At 36.7% G+C, this 27356-nt stretch overlaps 2 protein-coding genes across 2 annotated transcripts in view; one reads left to right on the forward strand and one right to left on the reverse strand.

Annotated features, from left to right (window-relative positions):
- Window positions 1-27356, reverse strand: part of LOC128871805 (chromatin-remodeling ATPase INO80) — a 131748-nt gene that overhangs the window by 76759 nt on the left and 27633 nt on the right. Inside the window, exons 11-13 of the mRNA XM_054113887.1 lie at window positions 7862-8020; window positions 6856-6958; window positions 3265-3362 (exon numbers count right to left, since the gene is read on the reverse strand). Of these exons, the coding sequence (XP_053969862.1) occupies window positions 3265-3362; window positions 6856-6958; window positions 7862-8020 (360 nt within the window). The remainder of the gene's footprint in view (window positions 1-3264; window positions 3363-6855; window positions 6959-7861; window positions 8021-27356) is intronic.
- On the forward strand, window positions 19620-26984 carry LOC128871806 (putative serine protease K12H4.7). The gene is made up of 7 exons (XM_054113888.1): window positions 19620-19913; window positions 25186-25367; window positions 25461-25696; window positions 25857-26088; window positions 26152-26318; window positions 26383-26673; window positions 26734-26984. The coding sequence occupies exons 1-7, from the start codon at window positions 19677-19679 to the stop codon at window positions 26883-26885; spliced, it is 1497 nt and encodes a 498-aa protein (XP_053969863.1). The 5' UTR covers window positions 19620-19676; the 3' UTR covers window positions 26886-26984.

The following is a 27356-nucleotide window of genomic DNA, read 5'->3' on the forward strand; positions in this document are numbered from 1 at the left end:
CTGAATAACACTTGTAATGTTTTCCTACCAGAACTAAGGAGGCGACTCCAAATGGTGAAAGAAGCAAAAGTAGAGAGCTTTAAAGAACAAAAGATTTGCAGGTGGAAAAAGGGTTGCTGGCTAAATGCAACAAGTGAATGAATGCCAAAAGTAGAGTAAATATTAAAAAACGTGCAGACGCAAATGAATAAATAAATAAGGTGTAAAAGAAAAAAATGCTAAAGTACGAAACAAACATGAAAAAAAACTTGGAGTGGAAAGAAGAAATGTAAATACTCCCCATAAACCATAACAGGCACAGCCGGTTAAGTCGGCCACGCACTTTAAAGTGATACAAATTGAATTGTTTTTATGCAACTAAAGAAGTAACTTACTACGTATTTACGCTGGAAGCGAATCACGTGACCATGACGCCAACATTGCATGTGAAGGGGGAAAATAGCACTCAAGAAGATACAATAAAGAAAATAAAAAAATAAAGTGTCTGAAAAAGAGCAACAATCGGTGGAGGAGCTGCACGTACAATATATTTTTCTTTCATTAAAAGCTTAAGCCGAGAATAAATATTCGGAAAAAGAATGAACATAAAATGAATAATAGTAGATAATAGCGACCTAAAATACCAACGTGCAGAGGTAAAAAAAGAGGTGAGGTAAATTGTAAGTACTAGAATTAAGCTACTGCACACAATAACAGTTTAACCCTTTAACGACTCCACAAACTCTAAGCACAGTTAGACAAAAATATGGATAATTATTAAGGTCGAGCTCTAATTTGTAGTCAAAATTGACAAATTCAAAGTGGCGGATCCAAAGCGGTGAACTTTTTTTAGCTCATTACTTTTTGCTGAAAACTTGAATTTTGTAGTTTTTCAGATTGCTGATTACATAACTAAATACGGCATAAAAAATCCAAAAAAGCGGATGAAAAATGAGTCTGCAGTAATTTGGAAAGCATATTCATGGCATTCCATCTGCCATTTGGAAGATCATTAAATGGTCAGTTAAATTTGTGGACATTCTAAATTCGATTCCATTATTTCAACAGCCGATGCAGTATTTAAGGTATAGAAAATAAACTGAAAAGACCAGTGTTTAAAAGTGAATAAAAGGTAAATATTGTGGTTGTATCGAGTGTTTTTTAAGAGCTTGAGAACTTGTAATGATAAAAGAAAACATAAATATTGTTGGAATGAATTTTGTTTCATTATAACTTGGTAGATAATTTCAAAGGATTTATTTTTTTAGTATGATGTCCGATATACAATATTTCGATCGGTCCTATTTTTGTGTAATTTTTCCAATAAATTTGGCTGGATGGCGTCAATAGTGCAAACCAAAATTCAGTCAGCTTGCCATTTACTGTAACGACCGCTCCCTTCTCATTTCGAAAGAAATAAGGGCCGATGATGCCACCAGCGTGTAAGCCACACGTAAAATGGGCAAAGTGAAGCTATGAACTTTGCGAACAGATTTACATTTTTAAAGCAAATTTCCATAATTTGGAAGCCCTGTTCTAGCACTAAACGATTCATGATGACTTTAACAAACCTTATTTAACAGAAATGTGAACACAGTTTGCCATTCTGCTATCACGTCTATTGATATCAACAGTTCTCATGCAGCTAAAAACACGCCCGATATTAACAACAGCATTAAGATCCACAAATGGATGGATACACAAATAAAGAAAAAACTTCGCTGTAGAAGAGGAGCTGGCCCTTCTAGATTTGATTGAAACATACAAGGAGGTGATTATAAATAATATATATATATACATACATGTGTACATATATATACATACATATATATATATATAGTATATATAATTGGCGCGTACACTCTTTTTTCGCCTCTTATTTGTTTCGTGCTTCTTGATGTTGTTCCACAAACGGAGGGACCTACAGTTTCAAGCCGACTCCGAACGGCAGATATTTTTCACGCCAGAAATACACTCAGAGGTTTGCCACTGCCTGCCGAGGGGCGACCGCTATTAGAAAAAACATTTTCTTCATTTTGGTCTTTCGCCGAGATTCGAACCTACGTTCTCTCTGAATTCCGAATGGTAGTCACGCACCAATCTATTCGGCTACGACGGCCGCCTAAATAAAATTCAAAATAATACTTCGTGATAATAAAAGCGCATGAATATAAAAAGCAGGTAAATTTTCTGTCGCAACATACTATTAAATAGCTATATTAAAAGCATTACGTATCTCAAATTAAATTTGCTGTTGTTTTTGTAGCAGCTTACATAGGTATGCATACTTAGGGCGGTGGAACCATGAATTGTCATCGACAATCTCATCTCATTGGCAGGTCTAGGATGTTTCGGCAGGGTAGGACCAGAGGAAGGGGGTTTTAAATGAGTGGCTTTAAGCAAATTTTTGAAGAGCCACAAATGTTATGCCTGACATATATTATATAACATACATTAAGGTGCATCGCTCTCTACACAAAAACAAATCGGTATTATTTTTTCATCGGAATTATAAAAAATGTAATATTAAGATTAAAGTGAGTTTGGCGGATTTCAAAGTACCTGTCAAAATGATAGTTTTTAAAATATGTTTTCCAAAAACCACCACAAATGATAGAAGACATTAAGCTTAAAATGTTCAAACATTGTATCAACAGAATCAAAATAACGGTTATGTTATCACATTGTAGATGTTTTTGTAGCTGGTCCCACAACCGTGAAAGGGTTAAAATAAGAATAGCAACAAAGGCGGCAAAACGTAAAAACTAATTTCTTCCAACTCTTCAACAGCAAGTGTAAGTAACCGCATTAGACATCACAGACAAAAGTGAGCTACTTAAGTGGCATAATGACATTGCAAGTTCATCGCTGTAACTTGCATTATGATGGCATTTGATGCGCATGCGCCATACACTTTTTTACGCTTTAATGCTATTAACGCTATCGCAGGACGCGATCGCAGCGCAAGTGGCAAGTCCCAAAGCAAACTCTTTTCAAACTCGCTATTCCATACTTAAGGATTATTTCTATATACAAGTATGTATGGGTAAATGCGTCTATTAAGCTAGTTTCCATATACAGCTTTCTTCTTTGTTTTTTTTTTTTTTTGGAAAAAAGGCAAAGATTTAAAATCGCTCTATGTGGGCTGCATACAATTGAAAGTAATCTGTTTACGCAGTTCTATTTAAGATGTGCGTGGCCGCATTTTAATAGAGTGCTTATATTTATTCATAGACATACACATACATATACATATGTGCGTGGCGAGTGGTTTTTACTACACACCTTATTTGAGTTACGCTGACGTTTCTTATCATTGCCTGCACTGGTCACATCTCTATTTTGGCTACTTGATGCTGCATCGGGATCAACTTTTTGGCGATCTGTAAGAAAAGAAAAAGTGAGATTTAGAAAATAATTGTTAATTTACTGAGGTTAATTGAATTTCACATGGAAATTTAGCGCATTCTAATCTGTTTTAATTTCAGATAAGCATTTTGAGCAGATTAAATGAATTAGATAGAATGAGGTTGAAGTCTAGGTGGGCTTCTCTGCACTTTCGTGAAGAGCAGCAGCAACCATAACCGAACCTAAACTAGAGAAAATGAAGAAAATTTAGTCTGGCGTTAATAGTTTGTAAGCCGAAAAGCATTTTCAACTTAAATAAAATTTGGACGGCTTAAGTTTGTTTCAATATCTATCAACTAAAACAGGGTTGAATAACACCGCGTTACACACATTCTGTCCTATGAACCAAATATACTTTTTCGGAAAGGGGATAAAAAATAAAAATACACGTGTATCGGCGATTTTCATGTACACGTGACAATTTTTTTTATTTTTGTATTTTAGAACTTTAAACGAGCAATTCTTGTATGCATATCTGTATAGCCACACGATCTCAGGACTAGCTTAACGGATTTGAATGAAATTGGGCACACAGATAGTGTATCACATTTCTAGACTTTTCACCTAGGTGTTGCCATTGACAATGTTTCACAGGGTTGCCACCTGTTCGAAATTAAAAAAAAATTCCATGAGATATGCCGATGTGGGTATCAAACGAAAGGTATTTCACTCCGCATTACAATAGAGATATAAAACCCCGAATTTTTTTATTAATTTTATTATATTAAAATTAAAAATTGTTACGTTAAAAATTTTAATGCTTTTAAAGAAACTTAGGCCTTTTATTTTTGCGCTTGTAAGCATTTGTGTCAGTATCGCGACATATAGACCAACAGTATTCACCAAGCATATGCGTAATGTTTTGTCCTTTAAAGCGCTTTTCAATAGCCGCAATGTCCTGATGGAACCTTTCGCCATATTCATCGCTACAAGCTCCTAAATCACCAGGGAAACAATCTAAATGATTGTGAAGGAAATGGATTTTTAGCGACATTAATATGCCCATTCCGCCATATGCCGAAATCATTTCTGCAACAATATTTTTATAATTGTCAGCTCGTTTGTTGCCAAGAAACTGTTCAATAACGGCAATTGTGCCTTTCCATGCACGTTGTTCGATAGCACTCGATTTTGATGAAAATTCATAACTTGCAACTATTTTTTTTATCTGCGGACCACTGAAAACACGTTAAATTATACACATCATTAAAAAAATAAAGTTACTAAAAGCCTTCGTAAAAAAAATACCTGCATGAATCTTTGCGCCGCTGTTTCGGAAAAATATTGCGCAAACTTGCAATCACCTCGGCCTCACGATCCAGTTTTTTAACAAAATTTGATACGACACCGAGCTTAATGTGTAGTGATGGCAAAATGATTTGAGATGGCTGCACTAATGGTAGATTTTCTATACTTTCTACGCCTACATTGTAGCATGTTCGCGGCTTCCACTTAAATTCAGTGTAATGCTGATCTCTTTTGCGACCTTCCCATGTACACAAAAAGCACTGGTGGGTTGGAAATCCACGCTTAACACCCATGACCGACCACTTTTAGATCTCAGCATATTTTCCAATTACGCTTTTGGTAGTTTATCAGCTGTAATTCAGCGCGATTGGATCACGGAAAAAGGTTTAAAAATTGATCCAAAGTTTTTCACACAGGCGGACTACGAGCTCTATATTTTATACATAAAAAAAAATTCTGGCGTGTACATGAAAATCACCGATACACGTGTATTTTTATTTTTTCTCCCCCCGAAAAAGTATATTTGGTTCATGGGACAGATAAAAAGTTCGTTTTTGTAACGCAGTGTAAGTGATTTTTTGTTTGCTTTGGCAGGTAAATGTCAGTTTACGATTAGACATTTTCAAAATAGCTCGCTTTCGCTTGAATTGAATTCGGATATCTTGAAAACATTCGAAAATCGAATAATCATTCGGGATTTGACTACATTACAGTTTTTTGTAAGGCAGCGTTAAAGATAAACATTACGCCAATAATACAGAGACCGTTCAAGAGTTGAAACATTAAAAAAAATGCCATTTGTGCGAGTGTAACTGCGAAAAAATTTTGAAAAAACACAACAAAATTAGCTTGACGTTATGAGCTGCTGTAAAACGAGTTATGAAAGACATTTGGATGAAATTGTATTCAAGTTTACTCTTTTCAATAAAAACAGAAATTATGGAAACAATTTTATACCTCTTTTATTTATGTTCGAATTAAAGAGTCACCCTTTATGTGTACATGTACATATACGAAAAAACGAGTAGTCAAAAAACAATCACTGTATCCTGTGAAAGAGGTCTGTCTCTCTTGATTTATTGCGCTTTTGCATGTATACATAGAATTCTTGAAGTTGGACTAAATCCCCTACCGAGCCCGAGGTAAGACTTTATGGTATCTTTACGCTCGAGTAATTAGTTAAGGACACAACCATGGAACTTCTGATATCGATCCTCTTCAGAATTCGAAGAACCCTTTGTTTATATACGGTGCAATTTAGATATCCGCAAGGATGCATACTTTTTGCACTTCCCACAGATTTTTGGCAATACTTTACAATTCCCCAGAGATCTCAATCTCTAGTACTTTCGCTTGGAATATGCGAACAAAGTTATATAGTCGGAACGAGAAAGAAAGGGTATTCTCTTATAATATTTTAAAGAACAGTCCTGCTCTTGGTCCCTTTTTGAAATCAGCATTCGCACACATTCTATTTTTGACCGGGCTTCTCCTCCGTGCTGTGCCATGCGTTCAGATTATGTTCTACGCGAGGGAAGTTGTCTTCTTCGTTCACAGCTTTCAAAAGTTCAGATCTCATTTGGGGTATATTGAAAGCCCTTTCTGTGTACACATATCTTCAGATAAATCTACTGAGTTATTCTTCCTCGAAACGGTATGTCTTACAAACTTTTCTATGTCTTGCTTTGTGCTAATAATCAATTTTTATTATATTTTTCAGCGAGAGGCCTAAGAACTGTAATACTCAACAGGATTATGAAATATTTTATAGACAGGCTGTGTGCTTTAAAACAATGGCTAAACTATTCCCAAAACCAGCAAGAGACCAACCTCCCACATAGAGCTTTTAAGCTCCCATAAATAAAACAATGAATGAGGTTCAAATTAACTATCCGTACTTTCCAATACTTCTTGAAACGTTCAGATGTGGCAAAGAGATATGGATTTAAAAAAATTTTATTTTGCGAAGATCAGTAGGATTGAAACCGTATTTTTAAAAGGTTCTTCTGATCAGCTAAAATAACAGCAAAAGTAGTGATAATCGTCATACAAACATCATGGTAAACAAACTGAGACTTTTTCAATTTCTCCATTTTTTCATAATATGTTTTTTAATTAAAACCTACCATAACAGTGCTTTTGTGCAATATTTATTTCCGCTTGGTGGTTTTCAATAAAGAGCAAAATATGATATTTTCATTTGAATTTTCAAGTACTTACACTTCAATTCAATTTCCTCATCATCCAATAGCAATGAAACCACTTCCTTTGGTTTGAGTGTGTCGGGCTTGAAATTGCCACCACTTATGACCATCCGCTGGATCTGAAAAGAGTTTGAAAAAGTACAAATATGAAAATATGCAGAATCAAAAATACGAAGTTTTCTAAAAAGATAAATATTTTGATAAATGTTTCCAAGCTCAAAACAGTGTGCTTCAATAAAGTAGACTTAAAAACGTGATGTACCAATTTTTTGATCTATCTCCGCAAATGGAGGGACAATCGCATGACTCAAATATTATATGTCCCCATAAAAAACCTTTTCTACCTAAAATACGACATACATACGACTTCCATAAAAAGAAATGAGCAACTCCTATAAGAAAATCTAAATCCAAGCCCATGCCGCTTAATGGGGGGAAGGCGTAACAACGGTGTCGCCCTCAACAACATTTAAATTGAATAATTAGTTTCCGGTGCGGAATACTGAACAACAAAACAACAGCGAAAACAACAAAAGCAACTACAATAAGAAACCGCGGGCAACAACAAAGAGCAACAACATTTTATGAAAGAAAAACAGATCATTTTACAACTGATCGCCGGACGAGTACAAGTGATCGTCGCGTTGCATGCAACCAAAATCCAAACACATGTACCATCAACCAACAATCACACACTGTGGCACAAAGCGGAAGAAGGGACTGTTGGCGACACGCTGAAACGCACGTGCCACGCAAAGCAATGAATGTGGGCGCGCACATCCCGCATTTCCACACCACAAGTAGTACGTATGAGTACAAAGCCAGCTTTTTAAGTGTTTTCAATTGTTTTTGTTCGTTGGAAATCTGAAACGTTTTGCGGTTACAAAAGTGAACTAAATGGATACGAATTCTCAATGGCAAGTTGTAATCACAGATCGCCAAGTGCCTAATACTCGTAATACTTTAATGCTACATTAAAATTTGTGGCAAGGAAAAAAACAAAAAATAGAATAAAAACTTACCTCACTCTTCTCGCGCGCTCGCTGCAAGATTCGCTCCTCTATGGTACCTTTGCAGATCAGCCGATAAACGGTCACCTGTTTCGTTTGCCCAAGACGATGTGCACGATCCATGGCCTGCTGATCGACAGTCGGATTCCAATCGGAATCGTAGAAAATTACCTGGAATTAGGGACGAAGATTTATATAAGTTGAGTTCGATGTGAATTTGAGCATAGTAATAAAGTGTCTAAGTAGATACATATTTAATTTAAACTATGAAGGTGGCAATGTCAGTTGGTAAAAAACGACATTCACCTATTTTTCAATATTAAGAAGGCCTTAAACCCGAATATCGAGCGGTAACTCCCAACTCTGTGTAAGCTCCCACATGGTAATGGTGATGGTTGTACGGGTCAGGCTAAGGCCTTTATGCACTGCGACCAGATTGATCTATTGTGCACCCCTAATTACTTAATTATAATTATTTAGTATACCGAGGAATCGAACCAGCTCCTTAGGAGGGAGGAATTGTAGGTATTCGTCTTCTAGTAGGTACAAGCCCAGGATTCTGTGTCTCCTGTGGCCTAATGCCTCACAGTTGCTGATTAAGTGTTCCACAGACTCCTCTTCATCACAGCAGAATCTGCATAATATTACACTAGATAATCCTTTTTATCTAGGGTTAGTTAGAGCATATTTTGCTCTGTTGGCATTGAAGTTCAAAAACTTGTTGGAGTGATTAAGGCCGCTTGTGCCGTTTCAGTGTTCTCCGATTTTAGTTGGGATCCATTTTTTGGTTTCCTGTTTTATATTATTTTTGTTAAAGCCGAAAAATGGGTTGGTCCTTCGTGTCCCTCATGTCTAGTACCCAAATCAGTGAGACCTGATTATAAGTGGCCAGTTTGTCGAGTGCATTGTTACACTCTATTAGAACTTTTGACTTGAATGTGAAGCTATTCAAGGCTTTGAGATCCGATTGGCTGTCCGAAAGTATTTTAATTTTTACTTTCTCGAACCCTCTTTTGGATATGATTTCCACTGTTTGCATTATGGCGAAGAGCTCCGCATGGAAAATTGTGGTATCTGTACTAGGTGTTAGGGATTTGTGTGCTCTAGGCCCAACTATTCCTGCTCCTACTCCTTGGCGCATTTTGGAACCATCTGTGTACCTTTTTGGTGAGCCATCATTTATCCATGTTGGGTTAGTGTTCCACTCTCCCCTGGACGGGAAGATAACCTTGTGTCTCTTTATAAAATTGTGTACGGGTTCCGAGTGGTTATTCGTCTGCATGTTGAACCCTGCTCAAGATATTGAGGTGTCCAGTAAGATCTCCTGGTTTAAGTTTTTCTTTCATATGAGAAGAGAGTGCTTGCATAGTAGCTTCCTCTTGTATTGCTAAATGTAGCGGTAGTAAATTTAAAAGCGCTTCCATGCCAGCAGTTGGGGTAGTTCTCGTGGGCCCTGTTATGCTTAGGTACTCCAGCCTTTTTAGTTTACATATACATGATTGATGTTACATACATTTACACGGTGATACACTTGTTAAATATGAATAACCAGCCAGATCGACATGGCAGCCGCTTCTAGGTTACCGGAATGACTCGGGCTGCCGCCCTAGTTAACTAGCCCTGTCTAGTGAACCGCATCTCACATGTGATATCCAGTGTTGGAAGCTTCAATTTAGTACAATTATAAATCCACAATTTATCCACAGAGAATCTCTTCAGATTCACTAAAGACCGTACAGTAATTTTTGGTGAATGTAACACTGCCTCATGGAACAACTTAAACTTGATGGTGTATTTTCAGACGCTGCTGAAGATTGCTGGACAGTATCGCTGAATAGTGTACAATATCGGGCAATTACATGGATATTTTTGCATAAGCGTTGGCTGAAAACAATATGAACGACTTCTGGTTTCGTTCATATAACAACTAAAACATTGAAGGCAATGTTTCCACATCGATTTATTTCGAAAATCCCAACAAACCGTATACCCTTGCACAATCTAAAGCGAATACCACAGCAAACTGCTTAAATTGCAACTGAAATGATTCAAAGAGTGATGGAAAACGCAGGAACCGAAGTCAATTTATTTGCACAAGTGCAAATAATATCTTCAAAAAGTGAGTATACAGGGTTTAATTGAAAAGTAATGAGCCTTCCCGCGCGGAGCGTCTGCCAAGCGATCAACCGAATCGGCTGATGGAGGAAAATGATCGTTGGACCTTCCCCTTCCACTAGAAACCGGTCCCAGTTCGCTGGCAACAGCGCTGCAGTCAACATCGCTCCGCGCGTGAAAGCTGTTTTAAAAATGTGTTAGGATTTTGCAGTGGCGGAAATGCAGCGATCGTTGGAGCAACGTTACTCGATCAAATTTTGCGTAAAGCTAAACAAAACGAGTACCGAAACCATTGGGCTACTCAAGGAGGCTTACGGAGACCAATCCTGTCCAGTGCCCAGGTAAAACGGTGGCACAAGTCGTTCAAGGGACATAAAGGCCGGGAGGACGTCGAAGACGAACAGCGATCTGGAAGGCCTTCGACGACGCAAACAGACGAAGATGTGAACCGGGTTCGTGAATTTTTGAACATTGACCGTCGTGCTAGTCTACGTGAGATCAGTGAAGAGTTGAATTTAACTTATTACAATGTGCGGGAAATCGTCCCGACCTCGTCAACAATTGGACACTTCATCACGACAATGCGCCGGCGCACACCGCCTTCCTCTGCACCTCTGCATTTGCCAAGATGGGGGTTCCGGTGCTTCCCCACCCTCCCTACAGCCCAGACATGTCACCTCCGGACTTCTTCTTGTTCCCGCGCCTGAAAAGAAAGCTGAAGGGGAGGCGTTTCGACTCCATCGAGGCGATCCAAAAAACTGTGACAGCCGAATTGAACGCGATTCCGGCGGATGAGTTTAAAAAATGTTTCCTGCAGTGAAGGACCGCTGCCAGCGGTGTATTGACGCTCAAGGGTCCTATTTTGAAGAATATTAGTTGTATAAGCCAAAAGGTTTAATAAAACTGCTTAAAAAAATAAGCTTCACTACTTTTCAATCAAACCCTGTAAAAGGTTTAAGTCCAAATTGTTTGGGAATAAAGAAAAAAATCTAACAAATTTCGCACCTATTTCTTTAGAAAAAGAAAATTGAGTATTAAAAAAAATCACCCTGTATATAAAAACAATTGTTATTCAATGGCTACAAGCGTTAGCGTTGTAAAAGTAATAAATCGAAAATTGGTGTTTTTGGTCGCTACGTAGTATATTGTAACGCCTTTTATGACGCTTTGAAGGTATTTGAGGTTTCGAATCGGACCAGTATTTCAACTGGCAGCAACATTGCATTTTCTGGCACACAAGATTACTTTAACTTAAACTCTTAATTACTTCAACTACTTGGCTCAAATTTGTGACGATTTTCATGTCGCATCTTTCAAAATTTATGCCCAAATATCAGTAGTGAATAATTCCTAGACGGACTTTGCTTGTAGACGTGCTCATGGTGGGCATTTAAATGATGTCATGATGTCACATATAATTGTTAACAGTCGTATTTTGAAGGACCTCCGTTATAGTAATATACAGGAATATAAGTTTAGCTTGGCACATGCTTCTTCTTCGAATATCGTGGACGAACAATTGGAGGGTTGAAAGGCCTATTTGTGTACTTAATAGGAGCATAACATTAAAAATAAAAAATGCTTTGCAGATATTACTACATTGATGACAGACATTACTACAATGAAGATAAATACATGAAAATTTAGATGGCAAAGTTTTATCTATCTTTAACTAGCAAAAAGTGCTGTTAGACTACCTTTTGAACAAGAGAACGACATACCAAAACCGCTAAATACAATATACAATGAAATGGACGACTACATGAAAAGGCGAGTGGAAGATAGGTGGACTAATCTAACCACATGCAAAACAGCAAAAGTCATGTGTAGAACTTTACTCAATTCGTAATTACGCTCTTGCGAAAGGACTGCAGAACTATCATAGGTATGCTAAAAGTTCATAATCTATTGGCTGCACATGCGTACAAGATAGGGATTGCTAACACGAGCAAATGTAGGAAATGCAGAGGATTTTAAGGAAATTTTAGAACACCTTCTGTGCGTTTGTCCGGCATTATGAAAAACGCGTTTAAACTTCCTGGGAGCTCCATTGTTTGAGGGTCGGAAGGGACGTCTCAAAAGCGAATCTCCCAGCGCTGCTTAGATTCGCCAAAAGCGGTGACATCGTACATGATGTCTACTTTAGGTATTCATAGAGATCGGTCTCCATCTGGTATCGCTAGGGACCAAAAGGTCTATGCGTGGCTTGTTGCCAACCAGGCTAACCTAACCTAACCTTTATCTACTTTTTCTTATATTGAAAACATTTAAAACTGACCAAAATAAAAAGATAAGAAAATCGATCCAATCGATTTCTGCGACACCAAAACTCGATGCTAATTCGCAAATGAAACCGAGTAAGTTAGATTGCGTAAAGCAAAAAGCATTTTTCCCCGACTTCAATTCTGAGTATGTTTCAAATACTAGATATTATTTAATTAAAATCTTAGAGTGTTAAATTTGGGAAATCATATCGATTTTTATATTGTATAACCATATACCTGCACACCATTGCTTCATTGACCGCAAAGCTAGACGAAGGAGACAGATGTACAGACCCCATTTCAATAAAAGTTATTTGAAGATGCGACTAGTGTGCTTTGTAGAACTCAACCAAAATCGATCAAGCGGATATGGTGGAAGAAGTAGTAATTTCGAGATGTTTGCACTGACGTCTCTGTTGACTATTCAAAAAACTCCTACGACTTGCTTATAGATCATGTGGGTTGTTAAACTGAAGTTCGGCAGGGTGTCATACGCGAGGAGAAATGTAGAGTACTATTTCGACTTTACGTTCGTTAGACCGGTCAAAATCTGTATGGGCTGCGTATATTTTGACAACGAAAGTACCGGGAATTGATGAATAAATACAACAATCAACAAAGCAAACGAATATTCCAAATTGTCTTTTGAAGTGAAAACGGATCGCTCGAAGTGAAAAAGAAAAAAAATCGGCAAGATCACAATGTTTTTTTATTTCGCAGAAAATTACGTAGAGGTCGGTCTTAGATGTTTTTTGAATTTGAATGCAAAGAACTTCACTGTAATTCTTCGACGCATCAACGCATTATAAAGACAGATGCTAGTTTAGTTGCCCATTTTAAAAGCTATTCAAGAGGAATGGACAAAAATCAACCTTAGTGACCTTCAGTCACTGCGACTAGTAGCAGTTATAATAAATAACGGGGGCACACAAGCTATTAAATAATATTTTATATTGTTTTCTTAAGGTTTAATTTAATATTAGTTGTGTTCCATATATCTATTTCCTTTTAAGCTCTTGAAAATGATTAAATTTTTTCAATAAAAGGCTGAAATAAATCCTTTAACATGTTTTATTCTTACGATTGTTTTCTTGCCTTATGCTGAAAGGTAAAAAGATTTAACTTTTGATTTTTTATTCAGTGTCCCATATAGCTTCCTCTCTTAGCAAAACCTTCTTCGAATGCATTCTTATTTGAGGACTATAAATTGGGACTGAAATTTCCACAGAAACAAATTTATAAAAACAAATATGAGGCAGTTACAGCATAATTGATGCCATTACAAGTACTTCGTACAATGGAGTAAATAATAGAAAGAAGAATTATAAATAAAATAAATAACATATTTGCAAGCAAATGGAATGTTATTCCTGCTAAATACTTTGTCAATTAGCTGAAGCAACTAATGCCAACAAATATTGTACAATTTACAGCCTGCACATGCAAAGGCATAGGCAAATAAAAGTTAAACATTAAACAAAAAAATTAAAAGGAATTGCCAGAATATCAATGACTGTGCAAGTACATTAAAATCCTAGTTCAAGTATAGTCACAATTGGCAGTTCCGTTGGCAGCCAAACGCCAGTTTACGGGTAGTTAGGGAATAACTCAGCGACTGGACGAGCTGATAGTATATTTGGTTTCCAGCTGACTCTGCCATGAGACGTAGTGCAAAGCTCTTGTGATTTATGCATGAACACTGGCAGAATAATTTATCAATGTCAAAGGCAAAAACGCTGCCAAGGCAGAATGCAATCAATGCAGCCAAAGTGAAGGCAACCAGAAGCCAGCTACGCCTGCGTTAGAGGGAGGCCAGCCGGCGAGACAATGGATAGAGTAAATATTAGTTCGTGGTGTAGTTAAACATATGTTTAAAGTGTATACAAAAAAAAAGAAGGATCAGGAGTGCGAGCAGGAGGATTTAAGTGACAAAGTGTGGTGGATTTGAGGAAATGAATGAAAACTGAAGGAGCGGAAATAGGGAAGAAGTGAATAGTATTTATTTGACGGAGTTGAGCGGCGGGCACTTCAAACGAACCAGGAAGTAGAAGAAAATGATAGTGAACACACACACACACACAAATGTACTTATGCAAGTATTTGTGTGCTGCTCCAGACGGTAGTGATTTTTATTAGTCATTAAAAAAAAACTATTTCAGTTTAAAAAAATGTTGGAAAAAATGTGGTTGGAGTAAAACCTAAGGCGCAAAGGATTAAATAGCAATGAAAGACTGCTAATTGCAATGCATAAAGATGGATTAAGTGGATATGCCGATCGTTTGCTCGAAGAACGTCATAACTCAAAAAATCAAAAATTCAAAAACGGAAAAATTAAAAATAAGAAACGATTTAAAATTATTGTAATTTACTAAACCTTTCTACCATTCTTCTACATGAAGAACTGGTGGTCATTTTTGTATACTTATCGAATTTGTTTTCTTCTAGCAAATGAAGATAAATACTTTTAATGCTGAGCAACCCAAAAATTAAATACAAATCTATATATAATACACAGAGGTAATCCCAATATGGGCACAGCTACTTTAGCAAAGTGTTAACTATTTATTTATTTAATATTATTTTTAAATTATTGTATTTTATAAAAATATAGGTTATACTACAAAAACAAAAAACTATATAACTTAAAGTTTCGAACTTTGCATAAAAATTTTTTTGTTTTTTAATTTACTACAGGGTGAACGATATGAAGTGTTACCAACTTCACACTGCTTATATCTGTAAAACAGCTCATGACATCAACGTCAAAATTGTATTAATGACAGTTCAATACCTACATATATTGTTTATAAGCCATCAAAAGCATTTGCGTCTCAGTTTTGTTGATTTTTTTTCTGTGATGGAATTCAATTGGCGCGGTTCGATTTTGGTGACATTTTGTTTGTTTTGTTTTGGTGACATCTGTCAAATCCTTTGTTTATTATTCAGTTGCTTATGCCAAATCATCGTGGCAAGTTACACGATTGAACAGCACGTTCAAGTGATACAACTTTATTATCAAAATGAGTGTTCATTAACGCAAACGTTGTGCGCATTGCGCCCATTTTTCGGCCCTTCCAATTTCTTATGGCCCATATTGAACCATATGGAGCTGGACGACATGTGGTTCCAGCAGGACGGCGCTACGTGCCACACAGCAAACGCCATTTTATTCCATTTCAACATCTACCCGCCCTTATTGAAAAACCCTTTATTTGGCTGGAAAATCACAACCACCAATTGTCCTTGAGCTCAGTCACCTCAAAGTGAATAAAATGTTTGTGTATCGCACTATAAAACGTTACAACGATACTGGTAGCATTGCAAAACGCAATGGAGGTGGACCAAAAAATTCCTCAACTCGACTTGAACGAAATCCACGCCGAAGTGGAAGAAAAATGGCCAAAGAACTAATTAAAAATATCGCATTCGACGCATGTTGAAAAATGAGCTCAAGGTCAAGGCTTACAAGTTCCAAAAACCACACGATCTTTCACCCCAGCAAAAAAAAGTTCGGTGCGAAAGAGCAAAGGAGTTGTTGCGCTTGCACGAATGTGGCGAATTTCCAAACATTGTGTTTTCTGATGAAAAAAATTTCCCAATTGAGCAGTTCGTAAACACTCAAAACAATCGCGTTTACTTGACCGAACGCTCATACGAGAATTTGAGCCTACGTATGGCCACTCGAAGCAATTTCCCATCGCAAGTAATGGTTTGGGTCGCAGTGCCCGCTGACGGACGCTCTCCAATCGTTTTAATCGATCCTGGTGTGAAAGTGAATGCGACTTATTATCGGGAAAATGTTTTAGAAGCTGCTTTAGAGCCGTGGACACGCAAACATTTCGGTCGTAGACCATGGTTGTTCCAACAGGACTCGGCACCGTCTCACAAAGCTCGTGGGAACCAAGAATGGTTAAAAAATCATGCTCCACACTTCATTTCGTCCACACAATGGCTTTCGAATTCCCCAGACGCAAATCCGATGGACTGGTCCATGTGGTCCATTTTGGAGAGCAAGGTGAGGACTAAAAAATATGACAGTATGGATGCGCTGAAAAAAGCGATTATACGAGAATGGGCCAAAATACCTCAAGATCACATTCGTGCAGCATGCAACTCATTTTTTGACCGTTTGAAGGCTATAGTCAAGGCAAAAGGTGGTCATATCGAGCTAAAGTGAATATATATTAAAATTGCAATCATTTTTGAACAATTTTGCCTTTGAAATCAATAAAAACTAATTTCACACAAAAAAGTTATGGTGTTTTGAATAGGTAACACTTCATATCGTTCACCCTGTATATTGTATATACATATAGCATTTGTTCTAAGGTGAAAATGGGCAGCACCTCAACAAATTAAAAAATGTCAAAAATCCATGCGAATTAGAGACTCGAAACTTACATTTTGTTATATTTTTTTTTTTTTCTAAAAATTCTGGGCATTTTGAAACTTTGCATTATATGATATTTGTGGTAGTATAAAGTATATTTTTATAAAAAATTAAAGAAAGAAATAAAAAAACAAAAATAAATTGTCAAAACTTGTCAACATTTGGTGTACACCTTCTTTTATCGCAGTTCATGCCTTCTCAGAACTAAGCGAAGTTTTCTTTGGCGGCGTAGGACTCGTAGTATTTTGAATTCGATTACTTTCAAACGAAGTAAAAAATGAGGACATGATTTTAAAAAAGCAATTCCAGCAGCACTAGTTACCGCTTGCTGTCGGTCATATTAAAATCTGAAATGCATCGAATTACATACGCGTTTTGCATATAACAAAGGCATTTTTTATAACATTGAATTTCTTCATACTAATTACTATAAATGCATTAATTTCCATATTAACAGCATTTTCCCGCAACACCAGAGAGAAAACCGGAAGCGGATACAGTCTTAGTCTCAGTTTCATTCTCCTTCTCAATACCAAATTAAAGGCATTAGAAAATCTCAGCATTCAGTACTCGTAATGATGCCACACATTGTTCAAGAGGTTCATGTGACGTTTTGTGATTAGTGGCTGCTGGTGTTCTTCTACTACTCTATATCCCATGAATACTCTATTCATTAAACGCAAGACTTTAGTAAATTCGCTTAATCCTTCGATGCATGCAAGTGTTGCGGCTCTTTACATTAGCAGTGCTTCCACTTCATACATACTTGTAAAATGCATGTGGCAGCGAAATGGCTTACAATCACGTACGCACACGGCGTTGAATTCTTTAAAGGGTTCTTGCGATAATTTAATATTTTAATATTCTATAAATGTTCAATTAGATATTAGGGTCGCTATTTTTGGTGGTTGCGCTTCCTGTTGTTCTTTGGATTTCATTCAAAATTCTGTTTCCCTTTTTTTATCTATTACTCGCATTGTTAGTTGCAAGACGCCCAATTCGGTAATGCCTATTTATTTTTTGCGTTGTAAATCGTGATTTGATTGCACGAACACGTGTTCTTCAAAATGTTTGGGGTTTCCCATAATCGGGAGCATTTGAAGCAGGCGATTAAGACGATTTTATTACTATCCCTCTCATTACGTTTCCGGTCTTGAATAGTCTTGATTATTCAAGGATGTTTGTAAAAGTATACTCGTATTATCTGAATAATTTATGGAATTATTCAAGGGCTGTGAAGTTATTCGTCTAAACATGCAGTACTTCATGCCAAAAGTTTAAGATTTTGAGGTAAACGAAATGCAAATCAATTTCGAGTCGTAACAACATCTCAAATTGAGTCAAGTTATTTCATAAGTATCTAGCAATTCAAATTTTTGGAGCATTTTTAGCATTTAGAATTCTGCCATTGATTTTACCTATTGGCGAAAAACTTAACCCAGATGCAATAGAAACTCTCTCTCAGAGCTTTGTGCGATCTGCCGTTATTTTAATGGAACTCAGCGCTCTTCCTATCAAATCCGGTTAGTTTATTGCAGTAAAAGTTCGAACGACGGTCGCCGTAGCCAAATGGGTTGGTGCGTAACTAATATTCGGAAGTGTGAAGGTTTGAATCACCGTGCATGAAACATCAAATGATACAAAAAGTTGTTTTTTCAAAAACGGTCATACCTGGACAGGTAATGGCAAACCTTCGAGTATATTTCTGCCATGAAAAAGTTCCTCATAAAAAACTATCTTACGTTCGGAATCGGCGCAAAATTGTAGATCTCTCCATTTGTGGAACAAAAGCAAGACGGACACTACAATTAGGAGGAGCTAGGCCAAGCAATTAAAAAGAATTCGCCGTAGCCGAATGGGTTGGTGCGAGAGAACATGGGTTCGAATCTCGGTGAAACACCAAAATTAAGAAAAATATTTTTCTAATAGCAGTCGCCCATCGGCAGGCAATGGCAAACCTCCGAGTGTATTTCTGCCATGAAAGAGCTCCTCATAAAAATATCTGCCGTTCGGAGTCGGTTTGAAATTGTAGGTCCCTCCATTTGTGGAACAACATCAACACGCACACCACAAATAGGAGGAGGAGCTCGGCCAAACACCCAAAAAGGGTGTACGCGCCAATTATATATATACGAGGGGTGCCTTTATTTGGCAGGATTTGGCAACCCTGGTATTGCAATCTGACAACTGACAGCTGTATCGCAAAGTTTGACATTTTTTGGCTTTTACGTACTCATAACGTTTTGAAATACCAGCGCTATTTGTGTTGTTTACAGTAACTTAAAAGATTCATCTCGGTCCAAAAATGGAATTAAATCGTGAACATTTTCGTGCGATTATTTTTTACAACTTTCGACGTGGATTAACTCAGCAACATTGCATGGATGAACTCAATTCATTTTTTGGCGATGAAGCTCATAGACATTAAAAATAGCAACCTTAACAATTAGGCATCCATTGTTTATGAATAGCATCAAACAGTTTAACGATGCACCGATAGCAATAAAATATTATAATATTATTAATCGATATTAAATTCGAGTCGTTTTTGCAGCAGCTGCCTCGAGGATGAGGTGAAATCATCTCAGCACCCTCTCACTTCTTTGTTATGCAAGTAATCGCTCGGTTGCCAGCGAATTAACATTTTTTTCCAGGAACTGTAGAGTTGGGTTAATTCAATACCGAAGCACGTGAAAGCTGGAGGAGGCTCGACATAATATTAAAATATAAAAAAATAGTTTAGAATAACTAATGTTACCACTAATTTACAACGTGATTGCATATACATATAAACATGTTGATAGCGATAAAAGTTCAATTGAATTCACCTCGTTAGAAGCTATAAAAAGTAGGCTAAAACACAGCACGGCTGCGATTAGCCAAGTACTTCAGAATGGTTAACAAGTTACATAACTACTTCGCCAGGTGATAAGGTATAATGTAGGCCATAAATACCTGCCCGTTAGTTACTTAAGTTTTAGTATAAGTCTCCGTAAAAGACATTTTAATTTTGATCAAATTAGTTATTAAACGACTGTGGCGTAGAAAAGACCAAATAATGAGGTGGGCACTAGGATTTGTGCTTTTGGCTGCAATCGCACTATTAAACGCTGCCAGTGCGGAGAACGAGCTGCAGTCGAAGGATGAAACAATTTTTGAGCGCACTTTTAAAACTCTACACAGAGAGCCGCCACCACCAGAACCTGTGTCGCGCAATCGTGCCAATATACAGTATTTATGGATCGAGCAGAAGTTGGATCATTTCAACGATACGGAAACGCGTAGCTGGCAAATGGTGAGAAGGATTCCATCAATTTTTCTTGTTATTATTATTTTTTTTTAAATATATTTTTTTAATTATTATTATTTTATTTTTATTTTTTTTAATTTTTATTAAAATATTTTATTCTCTTATATTATCATTTTCTTTTTTTATTACTTATTAATTTTTATTTTAATATTATTTGCTTTATTTCTTATTTTTATTCCCATTTTTCCTATACATAAATTTTTATTACATTTTCAATTCCTTCTTTAGTTTTATTTTTTATTATTTATTTTCATTATTGTTTTTTAACTAATTCTTTGGTACACATACAATATCGGGCAAAACATTGACCTTTTACTCTATTTGGTTTTATAAGCAATGGAAGTTTATTCATACAAACAAAAAAAGGTTTATTTTAATTCCGGCGTTCATATCTTACAATTGTTGGTGTATGCCGATGATATTGACATCATCGGCATTAACAACAGCGCTGTTAGTTCTGCCTTCTCCAAACTGGATAAAGAGACAAAGCGAATGGGTCTGGTGGTGAACGAGGACAAGACGAAGTACTTCCTGTCTTCAAACAAACAGTCGGCGCACTCGCGTATCGGCACCCACGTCACTGTTGACAGTTATAATTTCGAGGTTGTAAAAGACTTCGTCTATTTAGGAAACAGCATTAACACCGATAACAATGTCAGCCTTGAAATCCAATGTAGAATCTCTCTCTCTCTCTTTGGACTAAGTAAGCAAATGAGTAGTAAAGTTCTCTCTCGATGAACAAAACTAACACTCTACAAGGCTCTCATCATGCCCGTCCTAACATATGGCACAGAAGCGTGGGCGGTGACAACATCCGATGAAGCGACGCTTGGAGTGTTTGAGAGAAAGATTCTGCGTACGATTTTTGGACCTTTGTACGTTGGCAACGGCAAATATCGCAGGCGATGGAAGGATGAACTGTATGAGTTTTACGACGACATAGACATAGCGCAGCGAATAACGATCCAGCGGCTACGTTGGCTGGGTCATGTCGTCCGAATGGATACAAACGCTCCGGTTTTGAAAGTATTCGATGGGGTACCAGCTGGTGGTAGCAGAGGAAGAGGAAGGCCTCCTTTGCGTTGGAAAGATCAAGTGGAGAAGGACTTCACTTCACTTGGTGTGTCCAACTGGCGCCGGTTAGCACAAGAAAGAAACGACTGGCGCGCTTTGTTAAACTCGGCCAAAATCGCGTTAGCGGTTATAGCGCCAATTAAGAAGAAGTTCATATCTTAAATCTAAACAAAAATAATGCAAGGTCTATATTCAGTGAGACAAAACAATTCCAATTTAAAGAAAGCAGAACATTATTTTACTAACTGAAATACAAGCCCCTATATTTCGTGGCAAATTCATGGCTCTCAATTACTACCTTGCACCGCCTCGGCATTGACGCTATCAAATTGTGTTTGGGTATATTTCTCCATGCTTCCAGTACCCTTTAGAAAAATTGGTCAGCATTTGCCAAATTACAGCGATCAATTCTCTTTTTTCCAATTTCCCATAAGTTTTTTATAGTGTTAAGGTCTGGGGATTTTGAAAGCTACTCCGTTACGTCCACTTTAATCTTATAAAGCCACGATTTAAGGACAGGGCAAAGACCTGAAGCATACGGCGGTCATTGCCCTGTTGAAAGACCCACTGTAGTGGCATTCCCCACTCGGCATGTGGCAGCATTAGAAATTCCATAATGTCTGTGTAAACATACTGATCCATTGTACCAATAATACGATAAAGCAGCCCCATACCAGAAGAAAAAAATCATTCCCAGACCATAACACAGCCACTATGTTTTACTGTCTTAACACAGTATGAATGTTGAAGACGTTTGCTTTGTGGGCGTCGGACCAGTTTATGTGATCGTTAGCGGACTGCAACCGTTTCTACTGATTACGTTTACTAATCAGCGCGGTTTCTTTGCGGGTCGGTAACTGCGCAAATCAGCCTCGGACAGGCGACGAGTGACAGTTCTTGAACATATTGGCAACCAAAACTCTTTTACCAATTTTGGAGCACTTTTAAGCGGAAATTTCTCTACCTCTCTTACAATCCCAGCAGCAGTTTTTTGGTCAGTTTTTTTCAACCGGCATCCACGATGTATCACTGCAACAGTTTAGTTTTTTTATAAAGTTCACAATAATTCGTGAAATGCACATGTTATAAATATATCTTTTTCAGAAGTTCCGTTTTTCATCAATAACACGGTGTGACAAAAAAAAAAATTAAATATACTTTTATGGAGACCTAGCACAACTTGTAGGTATAGTAAAACTAAGAAACATGGTATAGGAGAAATTTCCAATACACCCCCAAAATCTCATTTTATGGCCATAAAACCGTTTTTCAGTAGGTTGATGTGAACAATCACTCCTAACTTCGCCAATTTCCATCCGATTTCGAATTTGTTTTTTTAGTTCGAAAGAACAAAAACAAGCCTTTTTGACAGTGTGTTGACAATTTCTCTGAAATGACAACTGACGAGACTGTAGACGGAAGTATTTGGATTTTTTTTATTTTTTCTATATTTTTTCAACTTTGACATAATTTTTACGATATTATCCGTTAGTGAGGATTTTTTTTAGTACACTACTGTTATAGTAAATTTAATTTTGCGTCGAATGAGCTATATTTGACTGTAATTGAATTAAAATTTTTTTTTTTTTACTACGAGATTTGGTATGCGTTTCGAAGCATTAAAATGATAACAAGTGTCATTATAAACACATAATATTTATTGGAGTATTGTGCAGTGCAGCACTGTACGGTATGGTACGGTGCAGTACACAACGGAACTGGTGCCAAACTTAAAAATGCATTGGAAACGGCCCTTTGGAGTTTAGTATGGTACGGTACATTTGTCATTCTCTTCATCAGTTTTCTGTATGAAATTCGATCATCATCATTCATCTGAAGTCGTCATCAACTAAATTCTATTGTTTAAATCGAGAAGCGAGCGTTTCAAATTGTCTTCCCGATAGAAGTAAATCACGAGAAAGGTCCTGAAAATCTGAATTTGATACAATGTGTCGTTCTGAAGACTTAGAACCAGACGGAAAGTACTCTTCATCATCAGGTTTATTGTTATCAGTTTGATCGTCATCAGCAATGAGTTGAACTTCCTTCAGTTCCTGCAGTTGAGTCAATCATATCGTCCAAGACTACGGGGTTCTTAACAGTTGCAACATCAGCATACTTCATGTGCTTTCGAGCTTTATAATGATGACCGTTTACGTCCGTTTTATAAAAATAATAATCATCTGGTTTATGATAAGGCTCATGATGCCACATCATCGGAGAATATTGAGAAATTCGACTTTTCTGGCAACGTTTTGATTTATATCTCTTGAATATCAATGAAACAAACAATAAAACTTTAACTTTTTAATAAAGTTAAATTATACTAACAAACTTCTTTTGTTAATCAATGTACAGTGTGAACTTAGGTACACTTGGGAGCTTTTTCATATTTCCATTGAAAAAAAAAGTGCTATAATATGTCAGATATTTTCGTAAGTTCTAACCAGTTCTGTTATATGCAGTACAGTGTACTCTTATGTATACGTATATACTCCAATAAGTATTACGTATCTATAATAACGCATCAAAACACGTCCTTATTCCCATTTAGCGTAAAGTTATACCTACATACCAAATTAGTACAAAATAAAAATAAAATCTTAAAACTCACACAACTCCATAAATTTTAATTCAATTACAGTCAAATATAGCTCATTCGACGCAAAATTAAATTTACTATAACAGTAGTGTACTAAAAAAAATCCTCACTAACGGATAATATCGTAAAAATTATGTCAAAGTTGAAAAAATATAGAAAAAATAAAAAAAATCCAAATACTTCCGTCTACAGTCTCGTCAGTTGTCATTTCAGAAAAATTGTCAACACACTCTCAAAAAGGCTTGTTTTTGTTCTTTCGAACTAAAAAAACAAATTCGAAATCGGATGGAAATTGGCGTAGTTAGGAGTGATTGTTCACATCAACCTACTGAAAAACGGTTTTATGGCCATAAAATGAGATTTTGGGGGTGTATTGGAAATTTCTCCTATACCATGTTTCTTAGTTTTACTATACCTACAAGTTGTACTAGGTCTCTATAAAAGTATATTTTCACTGTCGCACAGTGTAATTTTAATAAAAATTTGTTTGGATCTATGGTTTACTTAACCAAAATTTCTCAAATAAAGCGTGTTGCTACAACAAACTCCTGCCCACAAATGATGCTCAACAAATGTCTCGATCAAAATAAACTCAATAAGTTAGAAAACGAAACGAGGGATTGAATATTTTACCGATATAGAGTAAAGCAAACAAAGTGCAATTCTTTTGTCGTGCAGGATTGGCGTATATTTTAAGCTTTTTTCGAATATAGTCGGAAAAAGAAAGAAATAAAAACTGTTTTCAAAAACACATGGATTAAAAAAAACCGTGCAGCCTGTGCTTCAGCATACTGTACATACTATTATTTTGTTATTTTTCACTTTAATTTTTTAGTTTTTTCTATTACAATTTGTTTTATATGAACATTTATTTTATTAACAATTAACTTATTATCATTTATTTTCTTTTTTGTCGTTTTTGTAATTTTTTTTTATTTTACTTAATTTATTTTGTTTTTCTTCTAAACTTTTTAAAAAAATTCGGATATGAATTTTGTGTGAGTTATTGTATTTAAGGCGGCCGCCGTAGCCGAATGGGTTGGTGCGTGACTACCATTTGGAATTCACGGACAGAACGTAGGTTCGAATCTCGGTGAAACGCCAAAATTAAGAAAAACATTTTTCTAATAGCAGTCGCCCCTCGGCAGCCAATGGCAAACCTCCGAGTGTATTTCTGCCATGAAAAAGCTCCTCATAAAAATATCTGCCGTTCGGAGTCGGCTCGAAACTGTAGGTCCCTCCATTTGTGGAACAACATCAAGACGCACACCACAAATAGGAGGAGGAGCTCGACTAAACACCCAGAAAGGGTGTACGCGCCAATTATCTATCTATCTATCTATTGTTTTTAATTAATCACAGATTTATATTAAATTTTTTTTTTTTGTTATATCAGCGATTTTTTTATTAATTATTTTTTTAACTCTTTTGTATTTTGTACTTTTTTTATTTATTTATTATATTTTTTTATTACTACTTTTTCTTTTTTTTTAGTTTTTGTGAAATTTTTTCTTTACTTTTATTTTTAATTTAAAAGAAAAAATAGTTCTAATTTTTTTTCTTAACCATTCATATTTTCAGCGCTATATGACCAATGATGAATTCTACCAAGAAGGTGCACCCTTCTTCATATTTGTTGGCGGCGAATGGGAAATCTCTACACGCTTTATAGACGGTGGTCATTTCTATGATTTGGCCAAAGAGCATAATGGCTATCTTTTCTACACCGAACATCGTTACTACGGACAAAGTAGGCCAACAAGGTGAGTAATAACAAAACGAAGAAAATTTTCGTATTGACCTTTAAGATTTTATAACCGGAAATTTGTCATGACATTTATGTAAACAATTTTCAGCAACATAGACAATGAAAATATCAAATACTTGCATGTGCGTCAAGCTTTAGCTGATTTGGCGCATTTCATTGAGGAAATGCGTGCTACCGTACCAGGTGCCTCCAATTCTAAAGTTATACTTGCTGGTGGCTCTTACTCGGCCACAATGGTGACATGGTTCAAGAAATTATATCCAGAGTTGGCCATTGGCGTTTGGGCTTCCAGTGCGCCACTCCTTGCCAAGCTCAATTTCGTAGGTGAGTGTTTGAGGTGAAAATTCAGGGGGCAGTAATCTTCGCCAATATTAAAATCAACAATCAAAACACGTGAAAAATTAATACGAAACTTTTAAAATATTTTTCATATTATTCATGACTAATTTTCCATTCAAACCCTTTCCTTTTTCCGCCTCCACAGAGTACAAGGAAATCACCGGCCAGTCCATTCGATTGCTTGGCGGCGAACAATGTTATACTCGTATTGAAAAGGGCATCGCCGAAATGGAAGCCTTGTTCGCAAATAAGCGTGGAGCTGAGGTGAAAGCTTTGCTAAAGCTTTGCAATGCTTTCGATGAATACAACGACTTGGATTTGTGGACATTGTTTAACGAGATTGGCGAAGTCTTTGCGGGTGTTGTGCAGACACACAAGTGAGTACTCGTATAGCAACAATAATTTTTCTATTTCTTCAACCATTTCTTCCGTCATACCAGTGCGGGCCAAATTGAGAGCGTTTGCAGCAAAATACTGGAGGGCGAGGATGACATTAGTGGTGTGGCCGGTTATTTGTTAACTCAATTCGGCAGCACAAGCTGCAATCTACTTACCTATAAAGCAATTATAGCCACAATGATGGACTCTAGTTTCACTGATAACATTAGTAAGCCAGACAACAAAAAAACATTATTTTTTACTTTAAAAATATTTTAAATGTGTATTTCCAGTGCGTGCGTGGATCTATCAGACCTGCAATGAGTACGGCTGGTATCAGACTTCCGGTTCCACAGCACAGCCCTTTGGCACTAAGTTCCCTGTGACGCTCTTTACACAAATGTGCAAAGACATCTATGGCGATCAGTTTACCAATGAGTTTATAAGCAATCAGGTAGCTGCCACTAATGAGCTTTTCGGTGGACTGGAACCGAATGTGGAGAATGTTTACTTTACTCACGGTCAACTGGATCCGTGGCGCGCTATGGGCATACAGGATGGAGCGCAAGTAACTATTTTACCGCGTAAGTGCTGGACAAACCTTTTTTTTTCATAATAGTAAGCGTTTATTTTATTTTTTACAGTCTACGCCCATTGCAAGGATTTTGATTCAATCAGCGATAACGACTCAGATGAATTGAAGGCTTCGAAGACAAATCTCGCCATTTTGGTGCGTCAATGGCTCGGCAGTAGTAATGCCACGGATGGCGCAATCAATAAAGCGGAGAGTTTTTAACATGAATCGGTTATTATCAGTTAAGGTGCTTTTATTGAGCTATTACTGTGCAGATAATTTATGGTTTGCCGATAAAGCTGAGCGTACGTGCAGCAAATAAAACCAAAAACAAAAAAATTGTTGCGCGTGTTTTTGCTTTTTCATTTTTAAGTAGTTTATAAAAAGTGTGCAAATGTGGTGATTAATTAGAAGCGATATCGTAGTAATTTTAATCTAGTGATTACAAGTACATATGCATGTACACATGCTCTCTGATATCAATCGAAAAATGGCGGAATCGGTACTTTTTTTCATTTTAAATTGGCCCTTTGCATATTCCTAGCGAAGCTAATGGAGAGGCAGGCAATAGAGCATGGGTGCTGAAAACTTATACAAAGCCGATCATGAAGATATGTAGAGGTCGTTGTACTGATTATGAAGTCACAAATTTACTTACACACCTATGTATATTTTATGAACACTACATAAAAT

The sequence above is a fragment of the Anastrepha ludens genome, chromosome 2 (genome assembly GCF_028408465.1).
Source record: "Anastrepha ludens isolate Willacy chromosome 2, idAnaLude1.1, whole genome shotgun sequence".
Lineage (NCBI taxonomy): Eukaryota > Metazoa > Arthropoda > Insecta > Diptera > Tephritidae > Anastrepha > Anastrepha ludens.